The sequence below is a fragment of the Aythya marila genome (genome assembly GCF_965140915.1).
Source record: "Aythya marila genome assembly, chromosome: 1".
Lineage (NCBI taxonomy): Eukaryota > Metazoa > Chordata > Aves > Anseriformes > Anatidae > Aythya > Aythya marila.
In genome coordinates this window covers 171,591,875-171,619,565 of record NC_139042.1, presented here as the reverse complement: position 1 = coordinate 171,619,565, position 27,691 = coordinate 171,591,875, and the positions used below count along the sequence as shown (strand labels likewise).

At 37.7% G+C, this 27,691-nt stretch overlaps 1 protein-coding gene across 2 annotated transcripts; it reads left to right on the top strand.

Moving 5' to 3' along the window:
- Window positions 1-71: 71 nt before the first annotated feature.
- On the top strand, window positions 72-27,691 carry TBK1 (TANK binding kinase 1). 2 transcript variants are annotated; one of them, XM_082756018.1, is made up of 21 exons: window positions 72-121; window positions 3,380-3,499; window positions 4,497-4,637; window positions 5,440-5,569; window positions 6,140-6,321; window positions 7,124-7,284; window positions 8,684-8,794; window positions 10,969-11,148; window positions 12,625-12,821; window positions 15,305-15,363; window positions 16,455-16,546; window positions 16,984-17,085; window positions 18,549-18,627; window positions 19,519-19,640; window positions 19,756-19,832; window positions 20,165-20,204; window positions 22,442-22,543; window positions 22,650-22,746; window positions 23,794-23,900; window positions 24,276-24,347; window positions 25,148-27,691. In XM_082756018.1, exons 2-21 carry the CDS (start codon window positions 3,413-3,415, stop codon window positions 25,197-25,199), a joined length of 2,190 nt encoding a protein of 729 aa, XP_082612144.1. In that variant the 5' UTR covers window positions 72-121; window positions 3,380-3,412; the 3' UTR covers window positions 25,200-27,691. The 2 variants fall into 2 exon arrangements, with proteins under 2 accessions (XP_082612144.1, XP_082612145.1); XM_082756019.1 differs by lacking the exon at window positions 72-121 and adding an exon at window positions 540-617.

The window sequence follows — 27,691 nt, the reverse complement described above, 5'->3', positions numbered from 1 at the left end:
GAAGAGAAGGGGCCGGGTCCCGAGGCGGCGCTGCTGTCACGCAGGCCCGCTCCGCCTCCCGGCACGGCGGAGGAAGGCGGAAGGGGCCGTGGCGCTGGGCAGGCGGGGGAGCGGCGGCTCGGTGCGTGCGGCCGGGGCCGGGCAGGGCTCGGGGGGGCCGGGCAGGGCCGGGCCGGGCTGAGCCGAGCCCCGGGGGGCGGCAGCGGCTCGCTGGGAGCCGCTTGCCCCGGGCGGCGGCGGGGCGAGCGCGGGGAGCGCGGCCGGGCCTGCGGCCTAAAGGGGGGAAAAAAACACATAAAAAATAAAAATAAAAATAAAAGGGTCCCGTGCAGCCGCTGCAGTGACCACGGCGCCGGGCTGGGAACCCCCGAAATTGGGGGTGCCGGGGGCTTGCCGCTGCAGGCCGCTGAGAAGGGAGGGGTAGGCAGAAAGGGAAGGGTGAAGGCACCGAGAAGTGCTTGAGGTGGTGGTGAGGAGAATAAATCAGCCCTGGGGAGGACAGCTGGGACGGGAGGAACCTGGACGCCGCGCAGATAAGGGTTTATGGCCCTAAGGAGCAAAGAGTGGGGCGTCCAGGCTGGAAGCGGGACGGGGGCTGAGGGAATTGGTTTAGGAAGGTAATGGAAGGGGTGACAAGGAAACTTAACAAGTGCTGGGTGTTGGGAGACTCTGCGTCAGTCAAAGAAAGCAAAAGTATTAGATCAAAGGAGTCCTAGCGGTTGTATAAGTTATTAAACTGTTGTTATTACAACTTGATTAAAGTCAGAGCTTCTTGAGCCGCTGTGCCTTTAGACTGAAGGCTGTGCTAAGACAGCACCAGCTTTGTTATTACTATAAAAATACTTCTTTGGACAAAAAAAAAAAGCCCAGTAGTGCTACACTGACTGTTTTGGTACATACCTGGGGTCAATACCAGCACAGTTAGATCTTTAGTTTTGCAAATTAAAAACAAAAAACAGACCTTGAAAGCCCATTTCAGACTTACTTTTGAATCAAATTCAAGCTTATCTATTGCAGACTTAGCCTTCTGTGGTGTTTTTACCCAAAGACATTGATGCAAATTTTATTAGGAAGTAAGAAGGTAATGGCAGAGAGCTGATCTCATACATAAGCTGCCTCATCTGTCACTTTGGGCAGCGTGATGATCCGGGCTCTAGTAGGCTACTAAAATATTTAGTATTTGAGTAGACATCAGTGAAGAAACTGTGCTTGTTTGATCCATCTGCATGCTTTTGGTTTGCTTAGAAAGGATTCATTATGTTTGAGCCTCAGTACAGGGTTGTGAATGTTGGTTTCAAATAGATGATAACATGTATTTACAGTGGGCTTGATTTAATTGTGATTATTTTTTAAAGAGTTCCAGAGGTTTTAAAAATGATCTACAGAGTGAGACGTATTATTTTGTTGCCAACCCCTTCCTTCTGTCTCTGCATTACAGATAGCTCTCTGCCATCTACAGTAACTGCCAGCAGGGAGAACTTGGTACTCCACCATTGCCAATTGTCTTAGCAGAGTTGACTGAGTATTTCCATTTGCCTTTTTTTTTGGTTTTTTTTTTTTTTTGGTTCAGATTTGAGAGATTCTCATTAAGATTTGAGATGAAACCTTTCTTTGCTTCTCCACGCACAAAGAACTTTGTCTAGATGTTATAAGTGCTGTTGCCAAATGACTCCAAATTTATTTTGGAGTACTGGCAAGCCTTTGCATTTCGCTGTCGTGTTCTGTGTGCTCCGTGAACACCCGGATGTTTTGGGTACGGCCTTACAAGAAGCTCTGCGTCTTGTGTGAGCCAGTAGCTAAAGGAAAGCAGGAAATCAGCAGGTGCTCAGTGCAGAGAAATGTGTTTGAAGCCGTGGGAGCGCTGCTGTCCCTGCCCACGGCAGCGGCTGGCGCCCAGCCCCCTGCGCTGCGTGCCACCACCCAGCCAGCCCCTCTCTCTTCTTCCAGGAGGTGCAGCAAAGGCTTTTCCAGTTCCTTGCTTCTACATCTCAGTGAGCTGTTCCTGCTAACCGTGTTTCAGTCCTTGCCACTAGGACAGGTGGATGCAGAGCTGTCTGCCCGGCACTGAGGGAGGACAGCTGCTGGAGGACCTGCCCCTGCCCGGGTCCATGTCACGCCCTTAAGGTTCTTTAGATCTGGGAAGCTACATCGTTATCTCAGGTCCTTTTGCTAGATCTAATGGCAAAATTAGTGCTTTGGTTAAACCAGGAAGGTAGAGGTATTCAACTGCAGCTCCTGCTGTTTTTGCGGAGGCTGGCAGGTCTGTTTTTTTCTTAGAGCTTTTATTTAATCAAACTTTTTTTTTTTTTTCTTTCTTTTGAATCTGTGAATAATTAAGTGTTTGACCGTTTATCCTCGAGGAAGGTTGGTTAAGCTGGGCTGTCTCTCTAAAATTGATGTGACATACCAAATGTGAAATTTTAAAAGTGAGTGAACCGTAGAATCACAGAATGGTTTGGGTTGGCAGGGACCTTAAAGCCCACCCAGCTCCAACCCCCTGCCATGGCAGGGACACTTCCCACCAGACCAGGTTGCCCAAAGCCCCATCCAGCCTGGCCTTGAGCACCTCCAGGGATGGGGCACCCACAGCTGCTCTGGGCAGCCTGTGCCAGGGCCTCACCACCCTCACAGTAAAGAATTCCTTCCAAATATCCAATCTAAACTGACCCTCTTAGTTTGAAGCCGTCCCCTCCTTGCCCTGTCTCTGCACTCCCTGACAAAGAGTCTCTCCCCAGCTTTCCTGTAGACAACTGAAAGAAATGTCATTTAATTTCTTCCAGAGGAAATCAGTGGTTCTAACAAGTAGCTGAAAACGCTTGTGTTATTCGTGGCTGTTACCTAGCTCAGAACAGCTCTTTGTAGGTACTTAGCCCAGTTTCTTTACAGCTGTACTCAAGTGCAAGGCCCCGAGTTTTTGTCCTGAAACAGTTGATCTGAAAGATCCATTTATCAGCTGTCCTCTCTTGTGTGGTCTTTGCCATTGCAAAGTGAATTAGGGACTCCGTTACTTGTCCTGCTGGGCCCGTGCGTGTGGTTTTGACTCTTTTCTATAGTTTCTGTTACTGTATTAAAGACATATTTACAACAGATCAATGTTTACATGGATTTCACTACTGCAGATGATTTTTCAAACAAAGTTTGGGTAGTAAGGATCTTAGATGCAGAGGAGTGTTGTGTCAAAGGCATTGGCTTTGATCTCTGGTAGTGCTCAGCTTGGTTTTGTTTCTCTGTTTCTCCTCTTAATCCTCTGCTTGGCTCTTTTTAATTATTTCTGTATGTGTTTGGAGTTGTCTGGTTTTTATTTCTTTTTTAATTCAAAAGTTTCCATTGTGCATTTTAGTAAAATACATTTCAGTATATTTTACCTTTTGTTTTTAAGGTCAAAACCAAAGCTGTCTAATTGAGAGCAAAGATGCAGAGCACTTCAAATTACCTCTGGCTGTTGTCTGACATTCTAGGACAAGGAGCTACTGCAAATGTTTTCCGGGGGCGACATAAGGTTTGTGAGGATTTACTAGCCCAAGTAAAATATAAAACTGAAAACTTTTTTGTATGTGAGTAACGTCATGGAATTGATGATCAACTATTCAAGATTTAGCAAATGCATTTTTGTAACTACTTATAAGGAGGTTTTTTTTTTTTTTTTTTTTTATCCTTCCACAGAATTAGAGTTCTATACTGTTACCTGTGAGGGTTTCTTTATGATATTATTTGTCTTTGTAAAATACTAATGTTTAAAGTTGATTCTTGGTTCTTTCACTCTTCAGTTCTATGAGAAAAACACTCCTTGCTTAAAGAGTTTAAATAGAAATGTCTTGTCAATTATTGCATGATATATGTCTTTGTGAAACGCTATTTTCATAGTTGTCCCCTGTTCTTCTAAAACCTGTTTGTTGTGATTTTTATGGTCTTGTACTCTAAGTGAAATATTCTTAACATGTTATCATATCTGATGTGAAGTTGCTGTAATCTTTGCCTTTAAGTCAGTGCTTCATACATATGTTGAACACTATCATTTTGGATGACATGCTTTGGATAATTGCTATAAAACAGCACAGATCTGTGTATGCTGTAACCCAAGGAGCTAAAATGACCTTATCTGCCTAGTCATTCCATTCCAATGAGTCCCGTGGTTTGTCTCACAGAATGAAGAACAGCCTAGCTGTGGAAGTAATGTTCCCTTACATTAACAACACAGTGTCAAATCAATATGAAGTCATATGTAAGCTACAAGTTTTCTACATTCCACATCTGTGTGAAGCAACATTGAGCAATAATTCAGCCAATATTAAACTAAACCAATACATACATAATATATATTTTTAGGAGAATCTTAATTTTCACCGTGACACAAAATACTATTTTGAAGTTTTTCTAATCTGTGTATGCTCATACGGACAACAAAAGATCTCAGAATGCTTGGATAATGGGTATTTGCACGTTTACAATCTTAGGCTTCTGTTTGATTAACAATTTGTATTTTTTTTTTCTAACAGAAAACTGGGGATTTATATGCTGTCAAAGTATTTAACAGTATAAGTTTCCTTCGTCCTGTGGATGTTCAGATGCGAGAGTTCGAAGTATTGAAGAAACTGAATCATAAAAACATAGTCAAATTGTTTGCTATTGAAGAAGAGGTAATGAATTGTTGTAGTTATAATCTGAGATTGCTTTACTTCAGTTATAAAGGATAAAATTACATTTTTAAGAATGGTAACTTATGTGGACCCAGCCACCCCTTTTTTGCTTCCTTTTTGTTATTGTTGTTGAAAGAATTTGCTTGGTTTCGGTGTTTAGGCACAGGTTATGATTCTTCAAAGCCATCTCAAAAAGCTATTGTCCTAAGCTTTATTTTGAAATAGGATTTTTAAGTTATCTTAAGTATGAATATGTAATACATACTGATAAGATACAGAAGCATCAAGCAAGGTGAATACCGTTAATTTACAGTTAGTTTACACTTGAAAATGGGAGGTGTTTCAGTAATTATGACCTTTTTTTGCTTTTGCTTTGTAACCAACTAAAATAATGACATAGTACCTGTAGAATTTTAGTAAACACGAATTACAGTGCTGAAGCTTGAGACTGATCAATTGAAATGACCCAGATGCTGAGACAGCTAATGAAGAAAGAAGTGCTCTTTCTGCTCTCCTGTGCTGTAGTTTCTTGTTTGCCCACCTATTGATACTGCCGTCTACCTTGCAAGGGCCTAGAACTTGAGGCTTTCTTCATCTCCAAGTTAAAATAAGTGAAATAATACAAAAATTGATCTGTGCTTGTTTTGAAGATCACCAGGATGGTATTTGTGGTCTAGCTACTGATTGTTTTTATTTATATGTTTATTTATTTATTTATTTTAAGCAAGCTCCTGTGCTATATGTAATTTCTGACATTGTTTTCACAGTAATCGCAGACTTATCTTTTGGAATTGTTTTCCAGACAACAAGTAGGCACAAAGTACTGGTAATGGAATTCTGTCCATGTGGGAGTTTATATACAGTTTTAGAGGAGCCATCCAATGCCTTCGGTTTGCCAGAGTCTGAGTTCTTAATTGTTTTGAGAGATGTAGGTATGTAGACTTCGCTCTTTTTGTTGACTGAAACAAACTCATACTTGTTCTGTTTATCTTGAAATAGCAGGAGACAAGGAGTTTGAATCTGTCAATTCAACAAGTCAAGATAGCTATGTGGAGTTGTATCTTTTATTCGTGTCTGTATTGGTGTAGATAGCTGAATTAAGATGTAAAGCTTTGAATATTTTTGTCTGAATCGTTGCCATAAATCTTGATTGTTTGTTTAAGATTATTTATCATGCATTTGACTGATTTATAGTGATAATTAATCTCAGAAGAGTAAATTAGAAAAATTATGAGTTTTACCTGTATCAGCCTGTTGTTAGAAAAATATCCACCAGTACTTTATGGGAAAGATGTTTTTGAGAGCAAGAAATAGTGTAAGTTAGCTGTTTAAAAGAAGAAAAGGAAAAAAATGCGCAGAACGTTTCCTCGTCTTTTTGTTAATTGGATGTCTCTGCGCATTCCCATTTCCCATTGAGAAAGTGGACACAAATGTATTCTTAATAACTGGTCAGTGTGAGTGTCGAGTTGCATATGTAAACTCTGCCTTATTTTTTATTGAAGTGGCTGGGATGAATCATCTCCGGGAAAACGGAATAGTGCACCGTGACATCAAGCCAGGCAATATAATGCGTGTTATAGGTGAAGATGGTCAGTCTGTTTACAAGCTGACAGACTTCGGCGCTGCGAGAGAACTCGAAGATGATGAACAGTTTGTTTCTCTCTATGGCACAGAAGAGTATTTAGTAAGCCCGTATGATTTTACTTTCTGTTGAAAAAATGTTTAAAGCCTGGCACCCTTTGTGATGAGAGTTGAATAGGTGAAGTTGAGACTGCTGGAAATTAATAATGAAATCCTTGTGTTGTACTTGTTTTTATAACTTCCCACCTTTTTCACCTTGGGTCACGCCAGTTCTGCTGACCTGAGCACAGTAGCCTTGAAATAATATCCAGGTCTCATTTCTGTAGTTTCCTAGAGTGAAAGGAACAACACCAGTATTCTAGTTATGAATGTCTTTATTCCTTTAGGTATTTTTCAGTTTGTATTGAATAAGTGGGTGATGTTAAGTGTAGTTAAGACTCACTTGATATCATTGTTAGCCAGAGGGAGGCAGGCAGAGAAGCATCAGTACAAGCACCTTAGATGTTATTGTCTTCCTGCCATTGCCTAAAAATGTTTTCCCACAAGTAATACCATAACTGATACTCTCCTCTGCTATGGACCCTTTTCCAATTTAGTTTGTTGCTTCACAGACATCTGGAGGAGTACTAGCTTTATTCTTTTCTTTGGTGCTATTTTATTCTAGTGGCCTATTTTTCGCAAAACTTTATTAAAAGAAGCTATCGTAGACCTAGGAGCACTTTTGTTGTAATTTGTAGGAATAACTTAAACAAATTTCATAATATAATCTAATTTCATTTTTTGATGGAAAAAAAAACTGCTCTGAAATGATAAATTGTGGTTTCGTTCTTTATATTGCCCATAAAACAGTTCTAAGTTCTTTTTATCTATTTTATCTTTTTTTTTTTTTTTTTTTTCTACATCAGCATCCAGATATGTATGAGCGAGCAGTTTTGAGGAAAGAGCATCAGAAAAAGTACGGAGCCACAGTTGATCTGTGGAGTATAGGGGTGACTTTTTACCATGCTGCAACAGGGAGTTTGCCTTTCCGACCTTTTGAAGGACCTCGTAGAAACAAGGAAGTGATGTAGGTAATTTAGAAGGAGAATTTTATCTGTTCATAAATTTAAAGTCGGTCCATTAAATATTTTCTTTTTTTCCCAGAAATCCTATATACATATTGTAAACAGTAAGATAATGAAAATATTTAAGGCATAACATTCTTTAAAATTCTACTTTAACAAGGATTTTACTGTGTGGGACCTTCAGACCTGAAAGAAGTATCAGATTTTCCCCCAAATACTGATGCTTTTCCACACATCTTTCCTTCACCATTGCCTGTTGCAGTGCAGTATATGTAATTTGGATACTCAGATGATGTTGTGGTATTCTAAACTGTGTTCTTCAGCACTGCAAATTTTTCTTATCCTTTAAATGGTTGTGTCTGCAGACAGTCTTGAAGTGCATGCACTACCCCTGAGACTGACATTTATTTTTTTAGTAGCAGAGACATGGCTTTGCTTATTTCACACAATCAGGTACTGTAGCTAGCAACGTCAGGTAACTCCTAAACGTGAAACAGAAGTTCTGTCTGTGATGTGCTGGTTGTAATTGATCCCTTTTTCATCTTAGTCTAGTTCTATTTTGTTGTTCTTCTGTGTATTGCATTTAAAAACTAAAGCAAGATGGTACCTGGGGACACTGATGTGCCAGTAACTCCTTTGTACTAGTATTCCTTCTCAAGGCTGAATCCAGTTTCCTTAGCTTAAGGAACTGCCCATGCTTTGATTCTCTCACAGGCATTCTTGTCTACTTGATGCTTGTCTGCCTGAGAGAGAAGCAAGGAACAGGAGTATGTTTTGCATGTACCTCGTCCTCTGAGAAGAGAAATCACAGCTGAACTTTTACATTTCAAAGACAATTGCTCCTGATTCATTTCCTGAGGAGTTTGAGAAGTACTAGCCTGCTAGGTACAAAGTTGGACAGTGCTAAATTGTATCTGAATTGCTGGATGTTTCCAAGTTGTAATTTCACAAAACCCACCTCCTGTTCCTTCATCCCCAAGTGACTTTGTGGTAGCTAAATGTTATCTCTTGCCATGGAAAGTACTAGAAGTTAGTCAAGTAAATCCCCAAGTTAAAGTTCCTTGGCAACCTGATTTTGATTAATTAGTACTCGTGAACAAACTTCAGCTTCTCACAGTAATGCTAGAGATCTCTCCTTAAATTTTCTCTAACGTAAGCAAAATTGCTTCTCCAACATAGTCCAGAGTATTTCTACTTCATTATTTATTATTTTAGTACCACTCTGTGTCAGCTTATAAGGGAAGCTCCCTAATTATTCCACCACCTCTAAACAACAGGATGGCCTAATGTTCTCTCTGGCTTCAGAATTTATATTACTGATTCTATTTTGAGGATTAGTTTACTAGATCTGTCTGTTAGAGGTTGCAGTTAAGTCTGTATTATTTTTATAATGTGTCACAGGTATAAAATAATCACCGGGAAGCCTTCTGGTGCTATTTCTGGAATACAGAAAGCAGAAAATGGACCAATTGAGTGGAGCTGGGAGATGCCTGTTTCTTGTAGCCTTTCAAAGTAAGTTTTAGCTTCTCACAAAATGTTTCAATGTTGCTTGATGATACTTTTGCAATTATTTCTCAGGATTGGACCTCTGGAATAGAGGTCTGATTGTTGAGTTGCTTTCTTTGAACTCTTCAGTAGATCCATACAATGTACTAATAGGTTCTGATGTGTTTTTTCTTCCCGTCTGTCCAAATAGTTTTAGTATTGCTAACTAAAGTGTTGCTAGTTTATAGCTAACTAGTATAGCTAGTATTACAAATGAGCATCTATGAATCTGAAGTGTTATGAGTGGAACAAAAAATGTTACTATTTTTTTCCACCCTCAGAAAGGAGCATGAAGATTTAATGAATCTTGAATTGATGCACCACTCCTTCCCTTTCTTGCAAGAATGTGACTTAAAGATTAGGCAGTAGGAAATGATAAGGAAAGACAGTTCAGAAATTTACATTTTTCCCAGGAAACAATCTGCATTGGCAGATGCAACATATTCTTTTAGCATCTGCTATTTTTTATCATTTATTTTTGTTTTTGCTTCGTATTTTGTGATACTCAGGATGAAGAGCCATGCAAGACTGGTTTAGACAGAAAGAATAATTACTGCTGATATATTGAAAGGGGAGAAATGTTCAGTGCAGTGTAATTACCCCTCAACATTTTAAGGATGTTTTGCTTTTTAACAAATTTCTCTAGCAAACATAATGTGAAAGATCTCACCACAGTACGATCTTAAAAACACCTCCCATAGCCTATTTATTTCAGAGACTCATAGAATATTCTGAGTTGGAAGGGACTCACAAGGATCATTGAGTCCAACTCCTGGCTCCACACAGGACCACACAAAAATCAAACCCTATGTCTGAGAGTGTTGCCCAAACGCTTCTTGAACTATGTCTTGGTTCTGTGGCCACTTCCCTGGGGAGCCTGTTCTCCTTTCAGTGAAGAACCTTTTTCCAACATCCAGCCTGAACGTTTCTGAGTCTTCTTCATAATGCACAACTACAGGTGTTCTGAGTACCTTGCTGAACACTTACAAAGCTATTTTTCTCTTTCTTGGTGAAATGAGAATGAAATTATTCTGTGAACAGGCTTTAGAAATCAATTTTGTGAAAGTCAAATATGTTGACCCATGAGGATTGTATAATAGAAGTCTGCTTTTTATCAGCTTATTAGTTTGTAAAAATAAATTTATTCATAGCATCCAAAACATACAATTTATGTTTTTCATGGTATTGCGTAGTTGCTTCCTTCTGCTTATTCCGTATAATTCATGTATTTTAAATAATCTAGGAAGCAGATTTTTTTACTAGATATCTGTTTAGAGTAATATTTTCAAATAGCATTTAAACAGAATTTATTGTTGCAAGTTTAGACTGAGGTGAGTTATGAGTTCAGCATCCACTGACCTCCAGTGGGATCATCACTGAAGCTTTCTCCAAACTGTTTCCAGTTTTACCCACTGAGGTCAGATTGGGGACACATATATTTTTAAAACTTCCAAGAAATTGTCTGTGATAACACAGGAGTAGGATCCACAACATTCCTCGCAAGTCAGGTTTTCAGAATAGAAATACAAGACACTTCGGCTGGCTTTTTCCTAGAATAGTGATAGCTGTAAGGCAATTGTTGCATGTTTTCCTTTGCAGCAGTTGAGCTGCATGCGTCAAATACTGCTTTAGTCCCATCTCAATCAAGATGAGTTCTTGTGAGGTTGACAATTCCAATAATGTCTTTGCTAACTGAGCTGATCCTTACTAAAAACAACACACAAGCATCTCTGACAGCAGACTGTAAATGGCTGAAATCTCCTCCAAAGTGAGGAAGTGCATTAGGTGTTTAGTGAGAGCTGGATAAAAGACTATTGCCCAGCAGTGGTAGAACATGACCTTAGTTCTCTGATGCAGACTTCTTAAATTGTCATTTCTTTTCAGTGTCTGTGAAGTTTGTGAGATATCAAGGAAAAATATTTAATAGTCAAGGCTCAAAAGGAAAGAGATCAAGTGTGTGTTATAATTAATGAAAAACAATGGACATTATCACTGAACATTCTGTTATTTTGCAAAGGAAAAGAATAGTGCTGGAATATTCATCAAGGCATAATGCACAGACTTGTATTCTTGAGATAAGTAAAACTGTGAAAAGATCCAAGTAGACCCAAGTTGGTTTATGTCTTCCTGGTGTTCTCTAGGGGTCTGCAAGTACTGCTCACACCTGTCCTCGCAAATATTCTGGAAGCAGACCAGGAAAAATGCTGGGGATTTGACCAGTTCTTTGCAGAGACAAGTGACATCCTGCACCGAATAATAATCCACATCTTTTCGCTCCAGCAGATGACCTTGCACAAAGTTTATATTCACAGCTACAATACGTAAGTGTTGCTCGCTTTATTTTCATTTGTTTTCATTTCTTTGCTCTTGCTCTGGCAAACAGTATCGTGACCTGAGACCACCAGTGTTACATACATGGTAGCCTTTCCTTGCCAGTTTATCTGGAAGTGTAAACTTGTAATTTCTCTCTGAATTCACAGGGCACTGAAGTATGTTGATGAATATATCTAATAAAAATAAAATTGTTGAAGGTCAAATCAGCAGGTTTGGGCTTAATCAGTGGCAGAACATAGACTTAATCCTTAACATGTTTGTTACAGTGCTTTTGTGTTTGTAATGGTTACCAAATCAGCCCAGGTGTGTTTATGCTATGTTTTTAGTACCTGCTACTTACAAAATAGTTTTTCAGAGAATGCGTTCAACTCCCACCGTACTTACCTTGTCATCAAGGGTATAAAACATGCGTGTCATCTGTGTCTGACATAAAACTCTCACAGGGCTTCTGACGTTGTAATTGATACAATTCAGGATCCTGAATTATATGGTGTTCACTTCATGGTCATCAAGCGCTGATGTTAAAAGCTGTAAAATCTGATTTATAGTTTGATAGAAAAACAAATGCATTTTCTCTGCCTTACTATAGATAATGCAAAGCATATACTATCCTCTAATATGAGAAAAATACAGTTATTTAATCAAATGTGCAAATACAGTTCTGGCCTTTACCAGTTTTTCTTTTTTGTTCTGTTGTTTGTATTGCTGGAGTACCAGTTTTGCAGAGAAATCCTGCTTGTAGCTCTAATTACTGTTTATACTTTGCTTTTTCCTTTATTATTTATCTTTATGATTATTTGAGTGCTGGCTGTCATATTCAGAGGTAGCAGTGTGGTAGTGCTCCACAGGAGGCAAACTGGTCCTTTCTGGTGGTTTGTGTTGTAAGAATTCCTAACTTCAGACAACGTCTCATATTCATTGATAGCTTGAAATAAAATACCAAAGTATCATTGGTTGTTCTGCTCACTGCTGTTTTGGAGATGAATCTGGCCATCTGTTAGCTTCAAGGCTGGATTTAGGGTCTATGCTTTTTGACATGTAAAATATCAGGCTTTTCTCTTGGAGAGACCGTATACCTCTTTTTAAGAAATGGGAATGCCTGAGAAAAGTGAAGTATGCTTCCTTCCTCTCATCTGATGTTGCCTGTTTCTACTGACCTTCAGACTGCAGGGCAAAGCAAGTTTGTTTACACAGACACTGACAAAAAGTGCTTTGTTGGAAAATCAGAGGTAGAGAGGGAAGTTTGGTAGTTCCCAAGGAACAGCATTTCTTTTTGTAACAGAGCAAGTGGGAGCCTTAGGCAGCGCTGCTTTTTGGTGTTCCAAGACAGATACTTTATGTATAAAAAGTGTTCTTAATTTAAAAGAAGGAAAAAGGGATTTTGTTATAAGTAATACAAAATCTGAGTTGTTGAACTATTGTAGTGACTCTAACTAGTGCTGTATATATCGTGTGCATTGTAGAGCTGCTATATTTCATGAGCTGGTCTACAAACAGACAAAAATACCATCTCAGAATCAAGAACTGATTTATGAAGGTCGGCGTTTAATACTGGAGCCTGGCAGATTGGCACAGCACTTCCCCAGAACTACAGAGGAGAATCCTATCTTTGTGGTGAGCAGGGAGCCTGTGAACATCGTTGGGTTAATCTACGAAGAAGGTATGCAACAGTCATTTCTCCTTTCTCATAGCTGTCCTTGGTAAATGGTGTTGCTTGTTTGCTTAACATCTTATGTCTGGATGACTGAAAGTCTTTCAAAAGCTTCTCTGTGAATATCTGAATTTCTAAGTAAGCAGTCAGATTTAAAATTTGCTGATACTCAGCATATTTTTACTGTAACAGTAGCTGCAGTGTACCTAGTGCTGTGAACCCAGGCATTTGTAGCTGTGGTGCTGCATCGGGGGTTCTGAAGCTTTTTTGAAGCACACACTTTTAAAACGTTGAGGAGAATGTTATAGAATGTTATTCAAAGCTGGTTCTTTTGTTATTTCTCACTAAGTGGAAATTCAGGCTTTGCTCTGTTTGTTTTATTCCTCATGAATGCGGTTGGTTTTTCTGTTAGCAGAGGAGGTCTAAACGCCTTAGCTTTTCTTAGAAGATAAGGTAATGTCATAGCAGAAGAAAACAAAATTCAGTTTTTGCATTTATCACTGAGAGACTTACAGAGGGCCCTGTGCCAGAGCCCTTTTTTTTGTGAGACGAGCTGGAGGACAAGCCTCCAGTTGAGAGATCAGCGTTGGCTTTTGTCAGTGTGTCTCACAGTGAGTGCCAGAGCCAGCTGGTGCTCACGCAGAGGTGCCGAAGAGTGTGGGTAGGTGTGCCGTCTGTAGACGGATCACCAGGGCCTTTTTATTGTCAGAGCTCTCCAAAGGACTCTGTAGCTGTGAGAATAAAGGAGGTTCAGCTGATGGAGGCTACCCTAAAACAGCTACAAAAGCTGTTCAGTGAAGTCCTACCCATAAGGCTCTGGATGAATCTGAGCAGCAATGAGATGAGAGGGACGGGTCTCCCACAGGGACAAACACAGGGCTGAAGAACAGAAATAAATGGCTGGCTTTTGGCAGGCGAGAGATCATTAGTGGTGATGTGTGTTAAATCTGCACTGTGCAGCATTTTCACAGGTAATCTGGAAAATGAAGTATATTTTGCTGAAAATACCACATGAAGGTGTTTAAGGTAAAGGCTGGTCATGAAGGTACGTGTGAGAACCACACAACATTAACAGGCTAGGCAGATTAAATGAAAATCCACGTAGATGCACATGAAAACAGTGTCCGGTGTCGGGAGGGGAAGCAGCCTGAACTTACAGAAGGACTCAGCTTTCCTGCTATTCTACCTTGCCATTCAGGAAAAAGATCATGGACTCTTAATAGATGATTCTGGGCAAACATCCACTTGGTGCTTAGTAGCAGTCAAAACAGCCAGTGGAATATTAGGAATATTCAATGAGGCTAAAAAAAAAAAAATGTTAGTCCCCCTGTGTCCACTTACTTTGCCTTTACTTTGACCTTTGAGTTTCCGGACAGTTCCAGGCCCTTTTCCCTCCTCTTTCCAAGATGGTACAGAAGCACTAAAACATCTGAGAAGAGCAACAGGAATGGCTTAAGAATTGGTAGAATGGATGAATTTTTAGCTGAGAAAGAAGTGGGGGGGGAGCAGAAGAAGAGGGCTGTGCTATATCCATAGGCATGTAGAAGCTGCATAAGGATTACTTTGCTTTCTCTTCTAATAGAACAACCACAAAATACCAAATCCAGTTGTCACGTTTACTGCTTTGAACCTGTGTGAGAGGTACTTCCATCACACAAAACATACTTAGGCTGCAGTTTTTTTTCTATAAGATTTGAGTGCTAAAGCTTTTAATGGGTTCAGGAAGGCTTCCGTTAAATTAATGGAAGAAAAGCAGTGCAACAAGGGCTTCGTTAAACACAAATTTCATCAGATCTCAGGAAGTCCTTGAAACACAAATTGTTTGGAGCTGGGAGAATCTGAGAGTAAGTTAGATTTTGTCCTGTTCTTTTTTTTCTGTAAACTTTTGCTGTTGTTAGCTGTGGGAGACAACATACTGAGCTGGGTGATGTATCATAGAATGGCTTGGGTTGGAAGGGACCTTAAAGATCATCTAACTCCAACCCCCCTGCCATGGGCAGGGACACCTCCTAGACCAGGTTGCCCAAAGCCCCATCCAGCCTGGCCTTGAGCACCTCCAGCGATGGGGCACCCACAGCTGCTCTGGGCAGCCTGTGCCAGGGCCTCACCACCCTCACAGTAAAGAATTCCCTCCTAACATCTTATCTAAATCTCCCCTCTTTTAGTTTAAAACCTTTTCCTCTTGTCCTATCATTATGTGACTGAGCGTGAAGTTTTTCTCCATCTTTTTGAGAAGCCCCCTTTAAGTATTGAAAAGCTGCAATGAGGCCTCCCTGGAGCCTTCTCCAGTAATGCTTTTTTGTTTAGAGGTGTTCCACATAACAAAACAAAATGGGGCTCTTCTTACATTCCTAGCTTCTGACTCAGTTGTGGTTTTGAGTTTTAGTAATAAATATTTCTTCAATATGTACTAGTGTATCTCTCATTTTGTTAAGACTTCTGAAGTCTCTTATGAAACATGGGAAAATACAGATTTTTGTTTTATGTTTCAGTTTTACTTCCTAAAGTACATCAACGTTATGACTTGGATGGGGATGCCAGTATGGCTAAAGTGAGTAATTGTGATTTTAATTTATATAGCTGTCTCAGATAATGATACTGAGATGAGAGCTACTTAATTCTCAGATGAATAATGTTAATAAAGCTATTTTAATATGCTGGTAGGAATTCTGACCAACAGAAGTGTATTTGCTAACAAGGGCTCCAAAACTGTACTTTATTAAAGCCTGAGTTTGTATACAAAACATGTTTGTATTTAAAACCAAAAAAAAAACCAGCCTTCTGAAGTCCAAGTGCTTTGCTACTGCAAAAAGGCACTTCTGAAGGCTCCAAAGCTAGAAGGTTCATAACATCTGCAAGAGTGGAATTTCTGTTGCCTTTTTTGCAAGTTTACAGGATCTCTGTGGGAGACAAGTAGTGGATGTTTCACTTTTTTCTTGTTGTTACTCTAAAATTACCAATGGTGGGTGCATTGACATGCTTTGACTTTGTGACAACCATTTATGCTGTTCCTATAAAACATTGTCTGCTGAGGAGCTTTGTGTTCAGGCAAGGTAGTCCTAAAAGTATATGTTTCTTTGGAAACCAAATGTCTTCCAGATTAATAAACAGAAAGTAAGCAGTTGATATTATTTAAAATATTTAAATTATTGTTTGTGAAGCTTTGTTCAGAATTCCAAGTGATACAGCAAACTTGTAAGGGAAAATTAGGTGAAAGAAGAGTCCCTAGCCTTAGAGTTGTCAAATGTATCATTTTTACTAGTTTCTTTTAATGTATATGTTTAATTCCTAAACTACTGAGGAAGCGTACTTGTGACTTCCCAGAGGTTAAAGTAAATGCTGAGAGTAAGTGGTATGATTTTTGCTTATAAAAGACTTAGTTTCATCCCTAACATACTTCAGCATAATTAGAAAAACTCACTACCGTGTTTAGCTGTACCTCTGTAATTAATGTTTGGTTATTTCCTGACTAGAATTTGGGCAAAGTTGTGCATTTTGTACTACCATCTTCATGTTGCTCTTTGTTTTATTAATCGGAGTAGCTTTGTTGTCATTAATTGATCTGAAACAGTTGTTAAAAGAATGACAGTCCAGTACTAATGTTTTTTGTGTTTTTTTTTCTTTTTTTTTTTTTTTACCCAGGCAGTAACGGGTATCGTATGTTATGCCTGTAGAGTTGCCAGTTCTTTGCTGCTTTACCAGGAGCTGATGCGAAAAGGCATTCGATGGCTAATGTAAGTGGTTGATTGAATTGCAGCGAATGCGATTTTTTAAAAATTATTTTTATTGAGATATACCTTGGCTATCAATGTATAATTTTGTGATCCTGGGAAGGAGGTTTCTTTTACTGCCTGAATATGAATAGACTTCCTGATTTTTCCATCTTTTCACCATTAAGGAAACAAAGATTCTTTTTTCTGTCAGTAAGTTTTAGGCATTTGCAGTTTCACTTTCTCCTGTGGATAGTCAAAGTATAACCTCTGGTAACATGCAGATACAATTGAGCAGCTTGCACAGGATAGTTTTATTTTTTTTTAATGAGGATTATAGGAACACATCTCTAAAGGAAAACAATTTTTACTAGCAGTTACTACTGTAGATGTATTATTGTATTACTGATTGCTGGTAAGGTGGCAGTTGAATGTTAGACTAATGCTTCACTATTTTTTAGTGAAATAATTAAGGATGATTACAATGAATTGGTTCATAAAAAGACTGAGGTCGTCATCAGGCTGGATTTCTGCAGCAGAAACATTGAAAAAGCTGAGAAAATGTGAGTAGAAGCACTACACCTAATGCATTTATTTTCTTTGTTGTCTTTAATGGCAGTGGTATTTTACCCTATGTTTATTTACAGAATTTTTGCCTTTAAAAATTAAATGTGAATTAGTATGGCTTTACTGACAGCAGTGACTTCACTTAATCAGATTTAGTAATATGCTCACATATGGTGGTTAATGCACACATGTAGAGCCGTTGGGCTTTTAGAGTAACTCCAGCAGCCATGTATGTATACCACCAGTTTGCAGGTAGCAACTGTAGATACGAAAGGACTTGTCAGATGTGATGTGCACATGCCAAATATGTAAAAAGTGACCCATCTGGGCTTTAAGGTACTTGCTTTAGAACAAACAAACAAACAAAAAAGCAGCAACTAGCAAAACTGATGCCTGATGTAGCTGGGTAGCCTAACTGCAGATCATCAGGGCTGTACTCCAAACTTTCCTTCAAGCCAGTTCACACTAGGTAACAGGACCGTTTGGCCCAGGTATCTTGCTGTGTTCTGCCAGGTCCTGCAGATGTATGCTACTTACACTGCTCAGAAGTCACTGTAGGGTCTGTTTTGTGACTAGTATGTTCTGTTGTATATCAGAGCAGCTGTTTGAACAAAAATTATAGTAGTTGTTATGTGAACAGAAATTTGCTATGTGTTTGCATGTAGTTTTTCACCCTCCTAGGAAGAGGCAGTATTTTTTCAGTTTACTAACTTCAGAGGACTTTCACAGAGTTCGCAAAGGACACGTCCTCTTGTTTGTCCTCCTGTTTCAAGGCTCTGCTGTAAAGCAGGACAATGCAGAGCTTTTATTTGACAAGGCAACCAGCATATTCGCCTTGAGCGAAGTATGTATTGTTTGAAAGTAGCTGGGCTTGTTTTTCATGGTATTTTTAAAAATAAAATGTGTCTCAGACTCAGCAGGAAAAATACCCTCCTGGATGATTTATTTGACACTTGAACTATAGTCTTACGGAAAGTGTCAGTATGAACAGACAGTGCTACTAGCCCAGCCTTTAAGTTTTTGGTACCTCAGCCTTTCTAGTGAAATTCTACAGAAAAAACATCTTGTTGCAGTGGTTTGTTGTGTCATTGATTACTTGAAGAATCATTAGTTCGGTAACCTATTAAAAATGAATTGATGAGAGGAAACAGTTTTCTACTGTCTGTCAAATACAAGTCATGAGAGTAGAATTTAAAAAAAAAGTTAGAAATGGAACTTTCAGACTTCTTTTTAACAGTTCGAATGTAGGAGAACATTCAAGGAAGATTTTTTTATTATTACTATTTTCATTACTAATGGCCACTTAGAGTTGTCTGTCTTTCATGGTTGCTTGGCAGATAATGTATTTCATATAGAAGAAATGGTACTTATCGTTCATCTTTAGATTCAAGGAATATTTTGAGTGCATTCATTACTCTTTTATTATATTTTTTTTTTTATAAATGTGCTTTGCGTTCAGATATGAGAATTTGATGCAGATCAACTTGGAATCATCAGAAGTGGATGAAATTTCAGAGATAAACACAAAACTGTTGCGTGTAAGTATTTTATAAAACCCATGTCATTCTCAAAATGGTGTTACTAGAGAAAGAATGAAAAAACAAACCAAACAAACAAAGAAACAGTAATACAGGGTTTTCTATGAATAACAACTCTAAATTTTCAAAGTCATTTCTGGACTGTCAAAGGCAGTTCAAATGCCTGTATCTAGATGTGGTTTTCTTTCTGCAAAGACACCAAATCCTGTTATTGGTCCAGTGCAGTGAAAATAATTGGGTCATCCCTGAAAATACAGTTCCATTTACTTAAATAATCAAGTGAAAAATTAAAACCACAAAATGTATTTTACTTGGAGAATCTTTTTCCCTTTCCTTAAAGAATTTTAAGCTCCTTGGTTGGCTTTCTAAAGTGATACATAGACAAGCATGCTTCAGAGTGATCTGCTTTGAAATTTGTATCAAGTTTCCAGACAGATGGAAAATAACTTCTCAGACTGGTATCCTGGGAAGATGCATAAACTAGAAAGGAAAAGGTGATTACTGCATTTTTATTTTGGAGGTTGTATGACTTGCAGAGAAAGAAATGCATGAATTTAGTGAGTAGTTAGTCATTATGTGAACTTGTAACAAACTAAAAGAATGAGAGTAGAAGTAAATTGGGAATATATGAAAGGTAAAATCTTGTTGTTGAGGACTCTGAAAGAAAAATAGTAACAAATAGAAACACCAGCTTCAGCGAAATTCTTTCTTGAATAATACTGTATTTTATCTGCTTTTAGCTAAGCTTCAGCAGATGATTGGGCATATTGCTTTAATGAAGGTCAGTTAAACACATGGGTCTGTAGTATTAATGTGCTCAGTCTGTTTTCAGCCTGAATTAATTTTTCACTTTACCCAGTAGTAAGGTTGAATTTTCTTGCTCTTATGTAGCTCTCCAGCTCTCAGGGCACAATAGAAACCAGTCTTCAAGATATCAAAAACAAGCTTTCTCCTGGTGGTTTACTGGCTGATACCTGGGCAAATCAAGAAGGCATGCATCCAAGAGACAGAAAGTGGGTAATTGTATTAACTGTTTTAATATGTATTAGTTGTAGTTCATAAAAGCTCATTAATAGCTGCTTAAGTTCGTGTGTGAAATTCCTAATTTTATTCCTTTTGTTGCTCTAGTCCAGAAAGGCTGCAGGCACTGCTATGTTCCATCACAGATATTTATTATCAGTTCAAAAAAGACAAAGCAGAACGAAGTAAGTAACTTATTTGATTCACTTTTAACATAAACTCTAGCATAAAGGACGGTTCTATTGTTCTGTTAGGATATTTGTGATAGCAATGAGCAGTTGGTCAGCGTCAGTGAATATGTCTGTAGGCCTTTCCCAGTTAGCTACTGTCTTAAAGCCCGTGTGAATGAAACTATTAATCTCACAAATCTGAATTGCAATACTGGCAGAAAAAAAAATGTTACTTTTTCCTACCAACTTAGAAGAACATACAGAAAATGGGTAAACAAAGTGGGGTTTTACATAAATACAACTAACAGAATTCAATTGGTAATGTCTGTCATCTGCTCTTATCCTAGGGCTTCCGTATAATGAAGAACAAATTCACAAGTTTGACAAGTAAGTTTTGAAGTTACATTTGGGTAATACGATGGTTGGTTTCATGTCCTATGGGCACTCTTGGCAATAACCTCTTCTGTTGATTATTGCTGTAACTTACAACCTCTTTAGGAGTTTTTTTAGGAGTATTTTTGTTTGTTGTTTTTTTGTTTTAATGTCCTTTAAATGTCATAAATATATAGGGTACCAGCATTTTATAATGAGGTGTTTTCTGTTGCTGGAGTTCCTTCACAGATATACCTTTTAAAGGTAGATGTGAAATACCTGCTCCTAATCTGGGTATAATTGTCTAGACACCCATGAGGCTCCTCTGACTCTACAGACTTAACTCCTGAGCAACTCTAAACAGCTGCTCTGCTCATCCTGTGGCACTTGTCTCAGGATCCACTCAGGTACTCCTACACAGGTGCCTAATACTATCTGAGTCACCCTTAGGTACCTGAGATGTGGTCTGAGACTGGGAGGTGGGACGTGACTAATGGGAGACCTGCACCTTTCTGGATGAACAGCTGGAAGCGGCACAGGATGCCCTTGTGCATCTCACATGATGCTAGATGCTTGAGTTCAAGTAACTAAGTTACTTTCCTAGAGGCTGGTCAGTTGAGTGGTTCTCTAGTTGTTGCTTACTGATGTATGAACTTAGACACTGCTTCTGGAACTTTCTATGAATTCTTGATGTTGCTACCACTACTGTGGATCACTAACAATTACAGATGGAGCCAACATGAAGGTGGCACTGACGGGTATTCTCTTGATCACGATTTTACCATGATGATAGCTAAGTGGTGTAGCTGCCAACCGGGGAGGGGAGATTGCTTTAATGTAACATTTTTGAACTCAATGGTCCTTATGGGTCCCTTCCAACTCAGGATATTCTATGATTCTAAAGGCCAGCAGGGACGAGAAACCTAACTAGTTATGAGATAGATCTTGATACACTGAAAGTGGCTTGGACACATCATTGTCCTGCAACAACCAGAACTTAACGTAGGAGATGATGTGAGCAGTAATTTCAAGTCCCATGTTCTAAAAAATATCCTCAGAAAACAGGTAAACGTTGAGACTGAATCCACAGCATATCTTTAAGCTGCACTCCCTTTAGCAGAGAAAATAAATTTTATTTTTTACCTACTACTACTCAAATGGTGTCCTTGCATTAATATATGAATAACTTTAAATAAATAGGCTTCATTTTAGTGGTCCTGAATACTTTATATTTTCTACCACAAGTGGTAGAAATTTTCTTTTCTTCCTCAAGATTGTACAGGTGTATTTGAGATCCTAACTACGTCCTTTTTTATTCGATGCCTCCCAGAGAGAAATGGCAGTGGTTTGCCTTAAGTATTACACTGCTCTTCTGCAGTGCAATAGCTTGAGTTCCACTGATCTGAGAAATGAAACTGAAGAACTTTGTGCCTTTAGCAACAGTGATTGGCCTTTGTAATAGTTACTACTGGAGAGATAAGGGAGCACCACTAAATTCATACTGTTTTGTGGCTGAATGACAGGTATGCATGCCTGATGACAAACCAACTACATTCCAATCAGCATTTGATTAACCAAAGGCTATCATGCAAAAGTTAATGATATACCAGAAACAGTTGTTAGGCTGCAGCCCTCAGTATCCTAGATTCCCTTAGTTTTGCTTCCTGGTACAATGCATAGTATAGTATGGCAGCTCTACTGGGACTGCTGTCTGCAATGCTAACAAGAATTGGGCTTTGTTTTGTTTTCCCATCCTTATCTCTGTATCTACCTTTTTTTTTTTTTTTTTTTCTCTTGTCATAAATTTAAGCTGACACAAAAATCCAATTTTTGTGTTGCATGGATATTATTCATCACAAAGGATTATTTATATATGCTGGAGGTTCCAAATATCTACCAAAGATAAATTAGAAATAATGAGGAGTTTTTCCCTTTCCATTTAGAATCCTTTTCCCTTAAATATACCTGCTTGGATAAATGCTGACTGGAAAAATACATTTGGCCAATTATTCATACACCAATAATTGCAACTTAATTCATTCAGTTATTTTTTTTTCTCCCTGCAAGGGAATATTTTTGAAACATAACCTGTCAGCTCACGCAGTGTGTTGAATTCTCATCCATTACAACTGCACACATAAAATTGGCGGAAGAGATTTTAAGTCCAAATTCCTTTTCTCCAAGTTTCAGGAAGTGAGTTGGAGGAAAGGGTTGTGAAAGGAGTATAACACTGTTTTGTTTCTGTGTTTCAGGCAGAAGCTGTACTTGCATGCTACAAAAGCCATAGCTCTGTTCAAAGAAGAATGTGTCAGCAAGTATGATGTATTTCTGGACAAGTCTGAGGACTGGACAAGGCAAGTTTATTGATTTCTTTAATATTCAGAAGAGTTTACTGCACCACATTTTTACAAGATTCTTAAAGGGTCTTGAAAGAAAACTTTCTCTTTTTTTTTCTTTTAGGAAAATGCTTCACGTAAGGAAGCAGTTATTGGCTCTCACCAACCAGTGCTTTGATATTGAAGAAGAGGTATCCAAATACCAAGATTATATAAATGAGGTAGAATTCTTCTAAATTATTTAAAGTGTTGGCAAAAATAAAAGACTATATTTTTTAATGTTAATACTACTGTTTATAGTGAGTCATGCTTAGGTTAATGCAGTCATATTAAAATATAGGGCTGTGTGGATGTAGTGGTCTATAGTAGTTTCACTGATGATACAGGAGTTGCATAGAGGACAGCCTGGTTTACGAATCCTGACTTGTTTTTTATTTTTGATATCACTAGCAGTCCAAAAAAACATCTATGCAAACAGATGTGAGTTTGCTGGGAGGTGTTCTGTGTAACTGCTGTCACAGTAGTATCTAAATGCTTAGAGGATTATGTTAATACTCTTATGAAGTATCAGACACTTCTCCCATATTCAAGATCAGGGGGTACATGCTCAAGGATACATGCTAATGTAATGCTGCTGGTGGCTTGCAAGAAAACGTTTTGTTAAAATTTGAACAGCGACTCTTGCAGGATACAAACTTACCAGAACTACCTCAAAATTGAGAGAATGAGAATAGCTGTAACTCTTTTGGGTGTAATCCAGTTAATGAGACATACAAGGATCATAGTCAATGCACTGTCCCCTAAGCAAAAAGTAATCTTGAAGTGCATTTTCATTCAATACATGTATTATTCTTTATAAAGGAAGTAAATATGAAAGAAAAACACCCAAGAGATTAAAAAAACAACCAAACAAGGAACAGTGAAGAGCAGCGTTTTACTTGTTATTTGTTTGTATTTTAGTAGCATGATAGAAGTCAGTTATTCATTAGAATCCTGTTGCCTTAGGATATCTACAGACATAACAAATAGATAATTCCTCCTTTTGAGAGTTTGTTAGGAAAGTATAAGGCACTTAAGAAGATGGAAAAATCAGGGAACTACAGGTTATATTTATAAAGAAATTGCCATGATGATCTCATGCCTTATTGTTGTAATGATTTTATGAGGCATCATAGCAGCAGAGAATTTAAAGAAGGATTTTAGGTTGGACATTGAGATATGTATCACACCTTGTATTTTAACTTGTACTTCCTTTTTGTCTATTGCAGTTACAAGATGCTCTGCCTCAGAAAATGTTTGCAGCTTCCAGTGGGATGAAACACACAATGAATACAGTTTACCCAAGTTCAAACACATTAGTGGAAATGACTCTTGGGTGAGAATTTATTAGTTGGGTATATGTAATATTCCATACCAGTTACACAGATGGATTGAAAACAATGTTTGCAGTTGACTTAGTGATTGTTGTTAAGACTGATAATTTTATATTTATTGCAGGGGAAAAAAAAAAAAAAACAAAAACAAAAACCAAAAAAAAACAACTTAATATTGCTAAAGCAGTCTTACAGATTTGTGAGTAAAGGATAACACTAATAAATATCCCTCACTTTTAGTAAATAACCAACCTGATACCTGTCTCTCATTTGGTAGGCAGTAACAGGTAGCTGAAAGCTGTGTGGTGGTGAGTGGTTGTAGTAGATAACTGCCTCTGTAAAAATTGTAACCTTTCTTTTGCTTCTTATTACTACAGGATGAAGAAACTAAAGGAGGAAATGGAAGGGGTTGTTAAAGAACTGGCTGAGAACAACCACATTTTGGAAAGGCAAGTGATTATTTTCCCTTTTTGGGCTGATAGTAGGAGCAAACTTAATTTGGTACATTTTGTTGATTCAGAATGCAAACTAAGGGACAATTCTACAATCTCTTTAACTGTATATATTTTGAACTATCGATCTGAGGTGTAACATGAAAGTTTAATTTAAAACCCTGAAACATTACTGAAAAATTATTCTGACACAGCAGTCATGACATGTTTGTTCAGGTATTCAATACTGCTTAGGTATTGAACAAAATACCACGAATAGAAATATCTGTTGCACGGAGAGCTTAATTCTGAATTTCAACACAATATTTTTGCAGCAATCCAGTGGGCTCTTTTAACTCTTCACTTTTAGATATTTTTAACTGAAATTATGCCAATATCGTTGAATGATTTTACAGTTTTTGGATTGCTTAAATAAAATGGAGAGAAACAGTTTTCATTATTACATATGGAATACTTTTGCTTTTTTTCATAATGATGATAAAATATAACGTCCTGGTGATGATGATAATAATATATAATAAAAACAACGATCTCCTAAAAGTTTCAAGGTAAATTGCTGATAGAGCTGAGCTGAGCTTCAAGACGAATTGGTTTGGTTTTGTTCCTCATGCCCAGTCTCATACAAGAAAGGATGCTATGCTCCAAGGACCTTGTCACCTACAGAAGTTAGATACAAACGTGTGTGTCAGTATGTAGCTAGGGAAAGGAAAGCTTCCATAAATAAATTATAATGAAACAAGATTAATTGATTTTATGTTTAATTCCATCGCCTAAGAATACACTGTTTTCTCTTTTAGATTTGGTGCTTTGACTACGGATGGTGGCCTGCGGAATGTGGACTGTATCTAGCTTTCAAAGGACTTGAAGAGGACTTGTAAATTTTTCAAAGGGAAAAAGTACAATTGGGACATGTAAAAACGAATGATAATTCTGTACCCAGTTTTTTTTCCTCTGCAACTGTAGTATTAAAAAATGTAAATATGTATAATATGTAAATATAGAAGATATATATATCTTTTTTGTCAACATTAGGATAGAACTACTCCTGGCAGGGAATTTAACCCATGGAAGATCTATGACAGAGTCCTAAAGGCAAAAGTGTTGTTGATGAAGTTGATATGTATTTGTTTTTAATATTGCTCCTTTTTTCAGAGTGCAATTTACTCTTCATTGCAAGAGAATTTGTGAAAAATTATGATTGGTCTTTAAAGGGTGTTTTGGTTTTTCTTTAACCACTACTGTTATTTTGGAGTCTACTTGAATGACTAGTATCACAAAACAGGAGGACTGTTAAATCAGGTCTCTTTAAGTAGGTGTAAATGGTGACTAAAAGCACAGACAGGACAGAGTGGAAATGCCTTTCTCTTTCCTTCACATCCAGACTGTTAATTCACTACTACGAGATAATAAATTCACAGCTTTTTTTTTTTTTTTTTTTTTTTTTAAGTCCTTGTCCATATTTAGTGCCATGTTGTCTGCTCTGTATGTGGAAATTTTGCACTCCAGGTTGTCAGACTGAGTGTAGAAGGTCCTTTTGTAAAGTAATGTTTTCAGAATTTTCCTGAAATCTTGTTGCTCACCACAAGAGAAGTGGGTTCTTAAAGTAAGATAGCTTTCTGAGAATTCTGTTTGCAGACATAGTTTTAAAAGGTTACAAATTTTGTATTGTAAGAATTTTGGGGCTGTCAGTAGGCTAGATAGCATTGTGCCTCAGTGGTAACTGAATACTACAAAAATAACTTACCAGTTCAGATCTTGAGAAAGGACTTCAGCCACTGCTGACTTATGACTGAGATATTAAGTGAAAAATGTAGTAAGACTATGTGTATTTAGTTTCCGGAATCAGTAGTCACTACTTTCCAGTACTACATGATTGGGTTGCAGAGATGCAGAATGAAACTGCCTGCTCCAAAATATATAAAATGAGAGGAGGAAGAGAAGAGGAAAACAAACAAACAAAATCACTCAGAAAACAACTTTTACTTGTTTGGATACTACAGATATACTTGTTTCAGGTGAAGAACATGTAAATGTTGCAGGTTTCACTCTTACTGTGTAGAAACCTGTCTAAATATGATCAATAGTATCCAAATAGCTCTTCTAGTTGCCATATTTAATCTGTAAGAAGAGCTGGATCCATGCTATTTAAAATTATTCATAATTGGTAGTGAAAAATTTAGGTCTAAATTAAACAGTAGTAACCTGTGATAGCATCTGAGAGTTTTGTGTTTTTTATACCCTGCTTATCTGTCCAGGTCAGTATACAATATGTTTCCATTTTATTGAAAAAAAAAAAAAAAAAAGAGGTATGTGTGATAATAAGTGATTATTTCTTTGCTGAAAGAAGAGGAAATTCACTGCCTTGATACCTCTGAGACCTGTTTTCCAGTGTTCTTGGTTAGAATCAAATATTAGAAGGAAAATCAAACAGTCACTATCACATGGGTCTAAGAATATTCCTTTGCAAGCTTTGTTAAAGAAATCTAGCTATGCAAAACTAGCGCAGCAGTTTGTTACATGTTTTTCCTTGGTTAGTCATGGCATTCCTAACTGTTTGTTTTAATATACTGGAATCATGTTTAACTGGAATGTTTTAATGCCTGGTTGTGTATTCATTCATTCACATCCACGGTCTCACTGCATGTCAGTAAAGCACATGCCTACGTGTTAAATAATCAGGCTCTCAAATTGTACATAAATTATATATTTTTTTCAACATTATGTTGGTAACTGTTGTTTCAAGGGTTCTTAATTTTGAAAGAAATTGAATATTGGAATATATAATTTTTGACTTCCTTTATATTGAAAGTCTGAAAAGGAAAGTTAATTGTAGTAACAATATTGCCCATGTATTGAAGTATGTGCAGCATTCTTTTATATGGTTGAAAATGTTTTATGTTCTATTATTTCATTTTAAACATTGCTGGTTTTAGTGTTGCTAAATACATCAGTAATCGTAATCTTGTTAAAATTACTTTTTAAAAAAAGTAATTTTTATTTACTTTTTTTTAAAAAAAGCAATTTTAACTAAGCACTAGCTAAAGAACCTGAAATAATCAGTTCATAATCTACTGATTATGTTCTTATGAAGCGTGTATCTTTGTCATATTGAAGCATGGTGTATGATACCATGGAATTTTTGGCTCATACTAAGTGTCCTGATACTATCAGTTGCACTACTGATTTGCCAAAAGAAGTAATAGAAAGTAATATATGGTTCTTCCTCCTGAAGCTGGTGAACTGTTTTGGGGGGTTTAGCTTAGTATATTAATTATCTGTTACTTGAACAAATCTGTCTTCATACGAATTGTGAAAATGCATGAGTGAAAGACTTAAATACA